The sequence below is a fragment of the Megalopta genalis genome, chromosome 7 (genome assembly GCF_051020955.1).
Source record: "Megalopta genalis isolate 19385.01 chromosome 7, iyMegGena1_principal, whole genome shotgun sequence".
In the NCBI taxonomy this organism is placed as follows: domain Eukaryota; kingdom Metazoa; phylum Arthropoda; class Insecta; order Hymenoptera; family Halictidae; genus Megalopta; species Megalopta genalis.
In genome coordinates this window covers 22,011,458-22,026,900 of record NC_135019.1, presented here as the reverse complement: position 1 = coordinate 22,026,900, position 15,443 = coordinate 22,011,458, and the positions used below count along the sequence as shown (strand labels likewise).

The window sequence follows — 15,443 nt, the reverse complement described above, 5'->3', positions numbered from 1 at the left end:
TTTGTTCAAACTACATTGTTTGCTACAGAATTTATTAAAGCATACGTAGTATTTGATATAAAATAAGTGATTACATTGATATAAAAAGTAGTTTCCTAATGCAAAAGGATACCATATGTACAAACCAACATTGTCGTAGCAGAAGAATTGCTAAATATGAAATGTCATCTTACTGACGCAATAAAAGTTAATCGAAAAGGTATATTTACACAAATACGGAAATCAATGTTTTTAATAAAAAAAAACTTGTAGAAGATTATAAGAAATAACATTTTGATTTTTTTTGCAAATGTCAACGATATCTACAATTCATATAAATCAAACATTATGGCAATACCTTACTTGGTTCCAAAGCTATACTATATAATGTGACAATTCCTAGGTGCGCGTTTTCGCGACAAAGTGTGGAAGACGCTAAAGAATGGCGCCGAGTGCAAAGGATTGAAGTAAAACAATTTAGACGATAGCAGTGTGTAAAGAATTCTAACAGAATGGATAAACCAAAGGTGTTTAGAATACTTTTAACTGCATCGTTCATACCTTGCAGATGGTATGCTATATTCTAAATAGATCATAGTTTTCAAGTTTAGCAAACTTGATCAGCGTTGAAATTAAAGTTTCTATGAACTTTTCAAATTTGACAAATTCTGTGCTCAGCTACATTCACTAAATTTTATAATGGAGATAATTTGATTAAAATATGCTTGGAATAAAACGAAACTTCAAGGCTAATTAGGACACTTTGATATAGGCTATAATAATAAATTTTATAATGGAGATAATTTGATTAAAGTATGCTTGGAATAAAACGAAACTTCAAGGCTAATTAAGACACTATGATATAGACTATAATACGCAAAATTCATTCCAATATAGACCAACTCGAACATTACTAGTTAATATGTGACACTAGAATACAGACTATAAACAGCAATAGATAGTTTCCAAAATGTCAAAATATTATATTCGACACAATAATGTCACATATAATTTCGTATAAATATACAAATTCGCTTCAGTAGCAAAATAATGTTAGACGGTACTTAGGGAGTCACCTAAATCACGCTTGTCCAAACACAGTAAAGAACTGTGAACGCTCCAACGTAAACGACAAGTACTCCACAACATATCAACCCCTTAATAACAAGACCATTAAATAATACTACTCAAGTTAACTATATTAATAATACTAACTACTCAAGTTAACACTGACGTTTGTTTTTCGAAAAAAAGAAAGGAACAATAGCTTCGAAAAACCAGATCTATATTATCTTGGCAAAACCTTTGATTCTCAGCTTGCTATCAACACTTGACCAGACTGATTCAGACATTGATACTGTTTTGTCATAGTTAGCTATAGAAGTGTGCTCACTATAACACAAAATATAAACCTCAGGATCGTCCTGTTCCCCAATCTGTTTAACAGCATTCACCTTCTTTTCCCAAACGACTTCCACCGTATCAGTGTTTTCCTTCCTGGGATGAACAGCTGCTTCTTCACCGCACGTACACGATTTGTTCAGCTGTGCCAATAGGTTATGTTCTTTAGTGAAAACGATGCCACTGGTCAGAAGGTAGACGTGCTCTAGCGAAGGCCAAGGCTGGTTATAGATGATTTCCTCAACCGCCGACCATGCCCATTTTTTAGATGCATCACGAACATTGCCGGTGATGAACATTTGACATTTGTTACAGACGCGGCAGATCTCGTACACAGTCTTTATATTTACATTCTCAGTCTGTATTTCCTGCTGGGTTGAGATTGCACTCGTATCCGCCACTCAATTAATTTTTGCTAATTATTTTTTACTGTTACTACATTCATTCACATTTGTTACTACATTGGTTGCATTAACAGTTTCACTATTCGCAAAGGGAATCGACCGGTCTGCCAGGGTATGTGCTCGATGCGATGATGTGTCACGTTCCTCAATATGTAATAGCTCAACAGCTTCAGGATCATTCTGATCCATGATAAGATGAGAAACCTTGTCTTTCCTGATGTCCTTCGAGTGAAGATGGATGATATGCTGATAACGGGCCTCTAAACTGTGGAATTTATCATTGCACCAAGGACACGGGTAGTTTAGATGTTTGATTATGTTTGACGTTATGTTTAGATGTTTGACTATGTTTCTTTAAATGATCCTTCAGCAGGAACGCAAACCGGAATTTTCTATTGCACTGCTCGAAGACATAGCACTCTTCATTCGAGTAGCGAACTTTGCGATGGAGCAGACCCCTCGCGGAATCAAACGTCATCATACAATCGGGACACTTTGACAACTTGTTCGGTTGACTATTTGAAACTAGCTTAGGCTTAATATCTTTCTAGTTGAATTTTTGTGTATTTTGAGCATCACTGGTTAATGGTTTCTCTATTGGCGTGCTTGGGTGTAAGTGCATCACGTGTATCCGGACATTAACCTGATTTGTGAATCCTTCGCGACACACGGGACAGTGATATTTAGATAGAATGAAGTGCAAATTCGTGTGTCTCAACATGTGGACCTCTAGGTGATTTAGCTTTTGGAAATGACGGTTGCAAACATGGCAATTGTACAAGCCTTCGGTCGAGTATGCCATGGAATGATATTTCAATTTTTCCAAGCATTCGAACTTCGTGTCACAAATAGTACAGCTAAAAGTGTTTGCAATGTCTTCAGGTGCTTCAGTAGTTTGATTCGCGATTATTTGATTACTGCAGTCATGTTGAGAGCCGCTCATCTCCGGGTGAAAGTGTATTTTGTGAGACTTCAGTTCTGTATACGAGGGTAACACTTCATTGCAGTAGTGACACTGATAACAATCAATGAAGTTGAAGCAAGTATGAGATGAACTCACATGCTTACTGAGAATGACATCTGTAAGACATTTTCTGGTACAGAAAGAGCAAAAGTAATTGCCGTCATTAGTGTACTCCATTTTGTGTTGATGCAGGTCTTCTTCAGCTATAAAAATCATGTGGCAAATATTGCAGTTGTATTTCGGAATCGGTCCATTCGTCGATTCCATTCCATTCGCCGCACTAACATAGGCATGATCTTGTAGGTACTGCGAAGTCTCATGCAACATCGAATGTACGTGCAATTTATGTGCATGACAGTGTGACTCTATGATGAAGCCCTCGTTGCAAATGTCGCATGTGAACGTGTACTGTTTCTTCACATCTTCCGTGTTGTGCTCGGATTTAATGTGACTGTGCAGCATGTACAATCCTTGGAAGGTTTTACTGCAGAACGCGCAGGTGAATATTTGACCCTTATAGTAAAACATATTGTGCTGAATGAACTGTTCGTTGGAATTGAACTCTAGCTTACACACGCTGCATATTGTGCTCACCTCCCAGTCTTCGGTGCACTCTAACCATGGTATGGGAATGATGGGTGTGTGACCAGCATGAAAGTGTCTCGTGTGAATCTGAATCTTCATCTTCTTCCGGAAACCCTGAGTGCAGAACGTACAGAAGTACTTGTGCTTTGTAAGAGTCTTGAACGTGTGGGTGAATTGATGATGACGGTGCAGTAATGTCCTGGTGCTGAACGCGGTGTTGCAGATCGTGCAAACATGCGTGGCGGCTTTGGAGTAGGTCTGTTCGTGCATACATAAGTTTCGAAATGTTCGGAAGTGCTTATTGCAAGTAGTGCAATCGAATGTGTTCTTATTCACGCCAGAATAGTCTATGGTGTATCCCTTCGCAAAAGTGGTACCCCTCAACAACATCTTCGTTTGTTTCATTGGCGGTGATATAGCCCCATTAGAATACTCGTTGATCAAACATAACTTAGATTGTGGCGCATTCAATTTAATGTTCGCGTCATCCAATACTCGTTTCGTTGATGTTTCCACGGTATTAGACACGTTTTGCGACTGCTTCTCCCTCCCCCTCATTTTAGTACACAGTTTTTGGTGTTCCTTCAAACAGGACTTCAACCAAAATCGCTTGCCGCAAGCCTTGCACGAGCACTTCTTATCGGGCATCCTACACTTGATCACTTCTTTGATACATTGTTTCTTGCGTTTAGGTAGCAGTACTTGGGTACAGTGTAGTCTGAGGTGCTGCTTCAACATCACTAGTGATGAGAACTTCTTTAAGCACACGCAACACTGCATGCGCTTGAAACCGCTGTGTTTGTTCATGTAGTGTTTCTGCAATTCAAATTTAGTTTTGCACTTAGCGTCGCATATGCTCGATTTGAAGAACACGTGGCGCAGCTCGAAATGTTTACGTAAATTTTTCTTTATGGGGAAGCATTTTTTGCAAGCTTTACACCGGAACAGTATACGCGAATTGGCTTTCGTGTTGTCTCGATGTGCATTAGACACCTCTGAGCATAGGAACGGTTCTTTAACTTCTACTTTTATGAGTTCATTCACTTTGACTAGTGGAGCATTTTCTCTATTTAGCGTCACCTTCTTTTGCCACATTTCTGCAATTTTTTCGTCTCCTTCCACTGAAATCTGAGTGACGTCAACAGTTTCTGTTTTAACGACCATGTCGCATCTAACTAGATTAAGTTTTAAGTTTTTACATTTGAATTTTGCTCTCAGTTCCTTCTCCGTCGACTGATGCTCAGCTTTTTCTTTAGGCGTGCTAGCGGCTCGCTTTCTAAACCTAATTCTTTTAGGAGATTTTATCACAGGAGTTGTATTTAAGTCATTTAACGATCGTCTAAGACTACTTCTTGTCACGCGTTGAAGGTTGTGATTTTCTAACGCGAAATGACAAGGTTCAGCTTTTAATTCGGTTTTTATGATCTTATTCAACAAGGCCTTCATCATGTCGCAACCAATGTGTATTTTGACAAATGAACTGTTTTCCTCAGTTGTGCTGCCATTCGGCGTAGAGCTTTCAGTGGTAATCAATGTTTTCTCATTGGTAAGAGTGGAAAGTGATTTTACTACTGTTCCGCTTTGTCTAGTTATCTTCTCCTGAGTTTTTAGATGTAGATTAACTTTCTCTCTTGTCGTGCCGCTTCGTCTAGTTACAATTTTCCTTCGGCCTTCCCCTTGAGGTTCGGATGCCTCCAATATCGTTTTCATTTGACTAGGTATGGCTATTTTCGGAGTTTCGACATAATGATCAATTTTCTCTGTTAGTGTCTTATTTTGTCTAGGTATCACTTTTTTCAGAGTTTTTTTTGGATTACGAACTTTGTTTGGACAAAAATCTTCTGTTATTCTCGTGTACTCTGAAAGGAACTGAGTAATAGTCGTTTGTTTCATTTTTGTGGGAGAAGGGTCGATTTTATCATTTCCGTTCTGATGTACAGAAGGACTTGTTACGTAATTATCAGTGTTCTCTGTCAATTGCATTTTACTGGTTTTATCAATTTCCCTAGTTTCTCTAGTTTCACAATTTTCACTAAGTTTGTCAGTTTCATTAGTTTCATCAGTTTTGATCTTTTTAATTTTACTAGATTTATCAGTTTCACTATGATTATCAGCTTTCTCTGCAGAGAAAGGTAATAATTTACTGTGGTTGTGGAACACGTGGCATTTTAAATTCGATTTCGTTCTGTATTTAGCCGTACAGAAACGACAGCAAAATGATACCTTTGTCTTGATTTTGCACCTACGCATCCATTTCTGTTCATCTAAAAAGTGAGCTGATTTACAAATTGTATGATATTTATTACAAAAAGGTAGGGCCCCGTCAGTCTGATAATCTGTGTGAACCTTTGACGCCATCAATGACTTAAAGTTTAAGAAACATACGTCAGATTCAATCGTTGCTTCGATTGATTCCGGCGACTTAAGTCCAACGCCGAGTTTTTTCTCAGACACTTCAAAATTCTCAAATGCTAAACATTTACGCTTTTGCGTATTGACGACGTTTGTGCCTGATAGATCTGTATCATTCCGGTGCTTGGATAATACAAGCTCATTCTCTTGATTATTTACGTTATTCCATAGTTGTGTTTCCCGAACAATTGTTTCACCCGTTACGGTAGTGGTATTGGTATTGATATCCGCCAATGGCAAAGTACTGTCCTGACAATTGTCATCTGTAGAAATTGGCTCTTGTTTGATCTGCAGTGCAGTTGTAACATACTGAAAACAAATGTAAAAACGTTGAATAATCAAACACGCAATTCTTGAAAGAAGCTACAATACAAAGGATTAGTCTTATTAAACGACATGAGACAATGTACAAAAAAACCTACAGATACATCCCCGTTTTTGAGATTCGTCGTGATAGACATGGGCAGGGTAGGATATTTTCCTGGTGATCTTATCATACAGCACGTTCCGAGAAGTTCCTTTCATTGATATCACTCATAAGGGAACGTTGTCGAATATGATACTCATATTTTAATGAGATTTTAGTATAATATAGTTTGCTGTGTAAATTACTTGATATGCATTTTTTTATATTAGCAATGTTTCATATCTAAGGAGCGAAAAAAATAGATTCTGCCGCAAGAATAGAATAAAAACCATATATTTTTTTAAATATCTTTAGAACTAGAAGGCACAGAACAATAATATTTTCTAAATATGTTTTTGATCAACAAATTTAATCGCTTAAAAAAATTGCCGAAAGTTATTTATTTAAACAATATTTAAAAAATAAAATTTTTCTTTTCAATTTGTTTTCTTATGTAAACACGTAATTATCATTAATATTCGAAAACAATGTTATATCTTTACCTTTTTATTTGTATAAGGTGCGTGATTCGAGTATCACATCACTTATTGCATATAACGATGCGCCATTACTTACCGATTGAAAATACACAACAAACAATAAAATTAATTTATTTATTTATTTATTTATTTATTAATATTCGAACATTTTGAAAAAAATAAATATTGTATACATAAGTTATGAAAAATTCCAACCTTAATGATCTGTCAGAAATTCGATTTTGTAACGCCATTTAATCCTTTATAATAAGAAAAATTGAGAAGAAAAATTTTATTTTTTAAATATTATTTTCATTTAATTTGTCGATCAAAAACAAATTTACTCTATATTTTGAGGGCAGGAACCATTTTCATTGCTCATATAAAAAAAATGCGTGTTAAATATTTTCCAACAAACTACAGGGTGTTCCACAATTATTTTAACAATCGAAAATGAGGGGTAGCTGAGGTCATTTGAAGTAACTTTTTCCTTTGCGAAAATGCAATCCGCGGCTTTGTTCGCAAGTTATTAACGAAAAACATTGACCAATGAAAAGCGAGGACGCGAATTACAACGTGGTCAATCGATCGAGTGAAACGTGCTTCGACCGTGGAGTGCGATAGAAGAAGGGGGACTCCGTGCTGCGCTCGAATCAATGAACAAGTCAAGGTGCGCGAACTTCCGAATTTTATTTTACTACGTGACAGTGATAATTTTAAGAAAAACGCTATTCATCCTTATTTCAAAATGTCTGCAGAATATTTACTAATTTTTCGAATCCAAAATAATAAGTAATTTAACCGTGACAGCCGTTTTAATTTTCTAATGTGCATGGCACCTCATGTGCACCATATGAAGTTTTTAACCAAGGTGTATAGTGAATATTAACAAAGTAACAGAATGCAATAAAGGATTTTCAAAGCTAATTTAATAATAAATAATCGCGTTAAAGGACGTAAGTGTGTTCAGATTGCGACTAAAGCAGGCGCAGGGGCCTGAGGTGGTGATAGTAATGGAGACAAAATTGAATGGAATGACAAATATGTAGGAAGAAGTACGTTATACCTAGGACTATGCTTAAAGCTATGACTAGAACTCTGTCCACAGCTATGCCTGATACTATGACTGAGCTACCATTTTCTAGATCATCCATAAACTGAAGGCAATGGTATCTTACTAAAACTTTGCGGACTGTTTCAGATAACTAGACATCCAAATCTAGAACTGGGCAACAAGTCGTGAATTAACTCGTCCATATAGCTTGAACGTTTCTTCTTTTGCTATGAGATCCAAGTCAAATAATTAAAACTGTAGCAAAGGAACATATTATCTTTTGGATCGAACTGAGCCCTACAATGAAAATAGCTCAGGAAAAAAATATCTCCACAATATAAGTCCTTTCATCCCTCTTATAGTGGGTGGAGATTAGGAAAAAGAATGACCCGTTAATATTGAAGAAATACTAACACTAGTAACTGTTTAGAACAACGTCCTTTTCACCATTTTTTTGTGCCTTTGTTATATTGTATTGTTTGAGATAGCAAACATACAATTTACATTGCATATAATTTAGCACAAATTAAATATAGCATACATATACATTTTAGTACACAAAATGAAAATATTAGAATTTACAGCAGTAAACATCAAGAAGCTATGATGGTCACGAGTTCATCGCGAGCAACCCTAGACCCGGCGACGAAGAAAACCTGGCCCTGACCAATGTCTAATTGTAACTCTACCTGTTGCCCATATGACATATTTAAAACATTAAAATTTGCTAAGAAATATTTTTTAGTGTATTAGAGTTAGGATTAAATTTAATTTTTTTACTGTGTACCCAAATGTATGCATGTATGACGAGTTGTAACTGTAATACACATAATTGCATGCTTAACCCTTTCACTACGGCAGCTCCATCCGCCGAAGCACCGTCACCGAACGGAAACTCGCTCCGGAAATATGCACGGCGCGCGTGGTTTCTGTATACATGTTGTTCCAAGTCTTGAATAATAACTGTGCCGAATAAAACAATCGTTGCTCTGATGTGACAAGTATATTTACATTTTTAATTTAAAAAGACTCACGAAATTATAGGTAACATAGTTATTTGTATAATTACAAAGCCTAACGATTAAACGTTTAATATAATTGATAACGAGACGAAAATTATTAAAATATAATAATATGTGAAAACTAATAATATAATTCTGTGCGATATATTTGAAAGCAAGGATCTATACAAAGGCCAACGTCGCAATCTTTGCACTCGTACCGCGAATCCGTTCTTTTATCATTTTTGCTACAAATTACACATCCGCGTGGAGGCGCCCTGAGGATGTCGGGGACTCAACCTGACGCCACGAGCGACTGCAACTACGACAAAATCAAAATTGGTCTCGGGCCAGCGGCCACCCGTGACGCGGGCCCACCGTATTTTCGTATAGCGTCATTAAGCAAGTCAATAGGAACCAAGTCCCGATAATGAGCAGTATAAAGGATCAACTCCCGGCATCGCCGAAAATCGCAAAGAATCACTGTTGGGCAAGCTACCACACTGAGCATGAGTTTTCGAATAGCGAGTAAAGATTGTCAATTACGAGTGTAACGTGCTAGAAAAGTCCGCACTGCACTTCCGAAGCAAAGTCGCGAGTCTGGGAACAGATCCCTTAGGATTTCCGAGGATCGAGCAACGGTGATACTTCGTTAACTCTCGCCTAACGGACTCATAGACCATGCTGACCCATACAATGTTTATGTTTACGTATGTCGTGAAATCTAGTTGCGGCTAGCTTCGCGGTTGACTTATTACACTGTCCGACACGATTTTTGATTTCCTATAGACACTATGAAATTTTTATAGAGTTTCACTTCCCGAACAAGAATCCGAAAACCGAATTGCTCCATCACCCTCAGGTTTTGAAAAAAAACGAGCTTTTGTAAAAATCTAAAATATTCGACAAAAATGAGGTATTGCATGAAAAGTACAAATGCCAAAAAGTTCTAATTGGTCTCAAAAGGTAGAGGAAAGTTTTTCGAATATAGTGGCGTACAATTTATTAATTGTTTTCAGTCTGAAATAACTATAAATTAATGTCGACGTGCGCAGTTTCACCGCAATATTTTTGTATTTTTACGAAAAGTTCTTCGTCCAGCATTCAATCAAACCCTATATATTCAAATACTGGGTAATGCAATACAGATTTAGATCTGCATGGCTCGCGGTCATAAACGGTCCACCGTCCGAGGATTATATTTCCCAAGGTGGCTCAGTAGTAGGCGCGAGAAACGAATTAGATTCCGAAGAGATCGAAGTTTAGCGAGCGTCGAGGTGCGTCTCATCTCGCGCAATAGCCCCGCGCAGGAAACGTTTAAGCAATTTTCGTGTCGTTTTCTTTACGCCCGGAAAATTTCCTCGGAGATTTTACGTCACAGAAAAAAGTGAACAATTGCCGATATCGTATTTTTCGGTCAGCTCGGGGATTCCTGCGCATTTCGCGAAGATTGTACAAACTTCGAACTACGTCGACCGTCACCGTGCTTTCGTGTATTTTTGCGTATAAAATTATCTATTTTTGTAATAGTGCCGAACACCTGAGTTTTGCGACTTATCATCTGGTGATGATCCATTATCACATCTCACGCTAATATTGTCAAAGAGCGCGGGCACTCGGATTCCGTCTCGTGGTTGCCTGATTTGTAAATCTCGTGATACAATTATAAACACTGATCTAGAACCAACTAATCTTTACCTTGGAGGATTTTATCTTTTTGACTTCTCAGTCTACAGTGGTGTCTCTCTTCCCGGCGTAATTTCAATATGTCATCACTGACATCGTGATATTGCTGCGTCCCTGTAATTTATCGATTTTCTCGCTACGTCGATTCTAAGGTTCGACGGAATCGATCAACCGTGTGACCGAGCATACGACGCGGCTCCTTTGATTCGAATTCCCGGAAGACAACTCATAATACAATGGCATAGCTTTTTCAAATTTTAACATTTTAATACTGATTTTTTTTAACAGATTGCTAATAGTTTTCTGATTAAAATGAGACCAAACATGATATAGTTTGGATCACTTTCGGTGTGATCAAGAAGACCAATCTCAACGACTGTTGATAGTCAAGTTCGTATATTTTCTTTTTTTGAGTCGCCTTTTATACTGATTTGGTGACCGCAGTGTAACCTACTGTCTCATGTTTTCATGGAATTTTGCTGAATGGAACTATCGAGGCAAATTGACTTTTATTTTGATAATAGTTTCATTGTTTTATGAATATGATAAATTCTCCCTAATTTACGCTCAGATTGTACACAACAATGGACAATTTTTGAAGAGGAGATGCGATTATTCGAGCCTTGCGACTCGGTTTTGTAATTACCGATTGTCAACAGCTATAAAAACGAGCAGCAAGGTTCGAATAATCGTATCTCCTCTTTCCAAATTGTACACTTTTTTGCAGAATCTGAGTGTCGATTAGGGAAAATTTACTCTACATTGCCATTGTTACGCCATAAAAACAATTCGAACAAGAGTGACGAGTTGATTCTTGTCCTCACAGGAAAACGTGGCTTCGGTTCCAGCAAGCCACATCTGCAACCCACCGCTATCGGCGGTGGAGTTTCGAGGACCTCATGTCTAAACAGTGTCGTTCTTTCTCTATGTTCGACCTCTTAAAATTCCAGGGTTGATGGAAAATGTACAGAAAACTGTTCCTTCATACACTCTACGCGTAGGCTCGTCCTCAAAATGTAATCGAACCTTTACCTTGCCGGCATTTCTTACCCATAAACTCTTCCTTACCGTCATCTCTTACCCATGGACTCCTCCCTTGTCGTCGTCCCTTAACCAGGCCTTCTCTTTCCGTCATCGAACGTATGTTCGAATAGCATAACTTCACTGATACTTTCTTTCGAAAGACATATGAATGACATCTTTGACCTTGACTTTAATATTTCATATGTTAAGAATCGGTTTTGCTAGTGCTTTTTTCACAAATAAAATAAGTTACTTACTACGTATAATGAATGAATATGGTCTAAAGCATGTCGTGTTTGGTATCATTTTAATTGGAAAAATATTCATGTATAAAAAAGTTAAGTCATCGTTTTTATTCTATCACTACAATGTATTCATAGCAATGTACACATAATTACGCTCGATCCGAGTTTCTCTCTCTCTCTCTCTCTCTCTCTCTCTCTCTCTCTCTCTCTCTCTCTCTCTCTCTCTCTCTCTCTCTCTCTCTTACGAGGTGGTGGCAACTATAAAGGCGAGCCGCGAGGCTCGAAAGTATATCTTCATATGCTAGAGTTGACGCCTTACAATTCGATCCCGGCGCCAGTCCGAGAGATTTTACTGTACTTCGCGTTTCCCGTACCTTCTTTCGGTGCCTAGCGCCTAAACATCATATTGTGCTCCGTGTCGGATTTCTGCAAAACGCGCTTTGTACCGGGTGGATTACATACCTACGGCCGCGCATGGCCTGGCCAAAGGGTCATATAATCCCGGAGTTGCCTCTGACCATGTTTTAAAACTCGCGGGATCAGGACAACGTCACAAATTATATCGGAGAAAGGCATGGAATAGCGTTGGGTTTCAAAAGGATGCGCGAGATAACAACTGCTGTTTCTTCATTTTCATTAAACTTCAAATAAGTATAACACTTATCCATTTAAAACTGTTTTTCACGAGTATCCAGCAATAAACTTATTATAAAATACTATTATATGACGCCTAAACAGACTTTGAGTTGCTTTCAAATTTATTTAATAAGTTCCAAACATTGACATATTTGTAAAAGTGTTATGAATATATATAATTAAATAAATTAAATAATATATAATTAAAACCTCGGCAATTCATGGACAATAACTGTGATTGTTTTTTAAGAACATAATAAGCGTGATGATGAGAAAAATGCTTTATATCGCTTAAAATGCACTTATTCACTTATCTGGACCATTTCCTCGAATCTAGGTAACGTCAGCGATGATTTCAATCAAGATATGTTTAGACTGGAGAAAAAATTACACAATTGTAATCTTTTAACAACTTTGTACAGACAAGAAATTCGTATCCGTGCATTAAATATTGCAATTGTTCAAAAGTAGTAATAAGTGTGAAAGAAAAAGGTGCTTTATGAACATAGAAAAATTGGGGTCGTATGGGGCGGTACTGTTGATTTATTATTTAATTTCTCGATTTGTTTGAAAAAATGTCCATATAAAACAATGCTATAAGTATGTAGTAAATTCGTGCTAGACGGTGAATATTAACAACCATTTGAAATAAAATAAATTAAGAAGTGAGTATATTGATATGTTCAGGAAATTCTCGTCTATCTTTTAAGGTAAGTCCGAACTTTTTAATGTTCTTAGTTTTTACGTAATGCCTCTTTTTACTCAAAATTCATACTTCAAAATTACTCAAAATGGGGTATTTTACAAAAACTCATGTTTTTTCGAAAATTCAGAGTTATAGGGCAATTCTGTTTCCGGATTCATCTTTTTGGTGACGAACTCTACAAGGACCATCCATGGGTTAATACAGATCAATATTCTTGTCGAACGATGTAATTAGTTACCCAGCCGCTCGCTCGAATGTTTGAAAAACTGAAGCAAATGTTTAGTATTGGACAAACAATAATTATAAAATGAATTATTAGTAAAACAACAGGGACAGGATACTTACCAATGATGCCAAGTAGCACGATATGCAAAAAATTGCTATTAGTAATGCTATTAGTAATTTCTAGGGCATCCACACACGGGCTTTGAGTTAGAATGTAAAATAGTGTACATGATGACACTAGCAACAGTCGGTAAGTGGACAGGCGGTAAGTCGACGATCGATAAACCGGGGAACTACTTTAGGTATATGAAATAGGTGGACGCTGCGCAACAATACGTCGTGCTATGGCATATGATTATGTGTACACTGCGGATTTTATGCATTTATGACAAAAACTAATCAATGAAATACCGAGCCACGAAGACGTTAGTCGAATTTAATAACTTTGTTACATTATGTTCTATTTTTTAAAACAAAAGAATTACATTTTTATTAAAATTTTCTTTCTTATGATTGGTGCAGTAAGTTTATATTTTGCATAAAGATCCACTATCTAGTCACACGTGTCAGTACTCATCAATTACTACCACTTATTATTACTACTATTCATGGAAGTAATGTAATAATTCTTCTTGTATGACATAGTTTAATACTCTCATAAATACTCTACTCTATCATTGTTTATGTAGTATTTTTTTGCTGATAAGTTAACAATGACATGATGTAATATTTTATTGATTCAGCTAATAACACATGTTGGAACGTAGGAGCACATAATAAGAAAATATGTGTAAAACATATACTTGATGATACAATGATTAAACATTAATATTGGGATATACTTCGCATGTCCATACAATACAAAACATTAAAAATGTACTGTTATAAAGTTATTTAATGTTCAGAAAATAGAGATTATTTAATGTAGAGAAAATAATATTCATCTTTAAGCGTCTAAGATTTATAAGACTTATCTAAGTACCATATTGCTCATTTTATGTAAAAATGATTATAATGAACATATGACAGTAATAATACAAATGAGATAGACACAAAAATAATATAGATAATATAAAGAGTAAAGAAATAATATTGATACATGATACTCACATTCAATTTCTCATAGAAGGACTCATTCGTCGAAACAGCATCCACTGGGCGTTCGTATACATAAACTCGTGCCATTTTTTCTATGAGAAATTATATGCATATAAAATAAAGTTACTATCATTTCATGCACTATTTCAAATATTTTATCAAATGATATTAAAGAAAGATAGAGTAAGATACTGACAGAAGAGAAAGATATACTGTGAGAGAACGACACTGTATAAGTCTGTATGTGAGAGTAAAACAACTAATTTTAATAATCATCTTAAACAACTAAGCAAATTTTAATATATTCACTCAAATCATAATGCAGAATAATAATCCAGAATTATCACTCAAGTTCTTAAACAATTCATGATAAAATGAGTACAGCGATATCTATAGGTAAAAATACAACAGATAAGCAAAAATTTATAATTTCTATGTACGCTAATTAGAATATGTTATTAAAATACGTACAATGTAAAATGAGATGGCACGCAACTTCACAATTGTTCACAATCACTTTAGCAGACATAAAGTCAAAATGGCGAGCATGCGTACTGGAATGATTGGATGCAGCTTTTCTCCCCTTCTAGAAGCTTCTCTGCCATCATCATTCTACTGCGCATTCAGTACTGCGCAATTGCTTCAGACAGAGAACGAGAGATAATCGAGAGTGATAGAACGAAACAGCGGGCTGTGTGTGTGTGTCCTTACGAACATCAAATCTAGCCCTGCTACTTCACTGCACTTACAGTCTCCCTCTTTTCACGCACCGTTCGCTCGGTGTTTCACCTCGACCAATATCATCCATCCCTCAGAAATTTTGAAACTTTAAGGTGCATTTACATAGACGTCAGCGCACGGATACCATTCCGTCAACCATACCGGTAAATAAACAGGGCCTACTCCTTCCAAACGACTCGGAACCCGGCGGCGGATAGCCGCACACTATGACGACCCACACATAGAAGAAAAACCATATACGTATATTAGCTTGCAGAGGTTTACATCCACTAAGCTGACGCTTTAATATCGAAGTGTGCAGTTCGCAACTGGAAAATTTAGATTCCCAAAAGACTAAACTCGGGGGCTTCGGTTGTAGAAATATTCGTTTTGCAGTTATTGAGGAGATATTTGCAATA

General features: G+C 36.7%; 1 protein-coding gene across 1 annotated transcript; it reads right to left on the bottom strand.

The window, feature by feature from the left end:
* LOC117225180 (uncharacterized) lies at window positions 1–15,237 on the bottom strand. The gene is made up of 3 exons (XM_033478928.2): window positions 14,776–15,237; window positions 14,317–14,396; window positions 1–6,054 (listed from the first exon to the last, which is right to left on the bottom strand). Exons 2-3 carry the CDS (start codon window positions 14,389–14,391, stop codon window positions 2,332–2,334), a joined length of 3,798 nt encoding a protein of 1,265 aa, XP_033334819.2. The 5' UTR covers window positions 14,392–14,396; window positions 14,776–15,237; the 3' UTR covers window positions 1–2,331.
* Between the last annotated feature and the right edge of the window lie 206 nt (window positions 15,238–15,443).

Bases quoted from the DNA above. Each gene is read 5' to 3' on its own strand.
- LOC117225180 (XM_033478928.2), bottom strand. From the start codon at position 14,391: ATGGCACGAGTTTATGTATACGAACGCCCAGTGGATGCTGTTTCGACG. The intron at 6,055-14,316 runs GTGAGTATCATG...ATTTGTTTTCAG, and splicing joins CCTTCTATGAGAAATTGAAT to TATGTTACAACTGCACTGCA.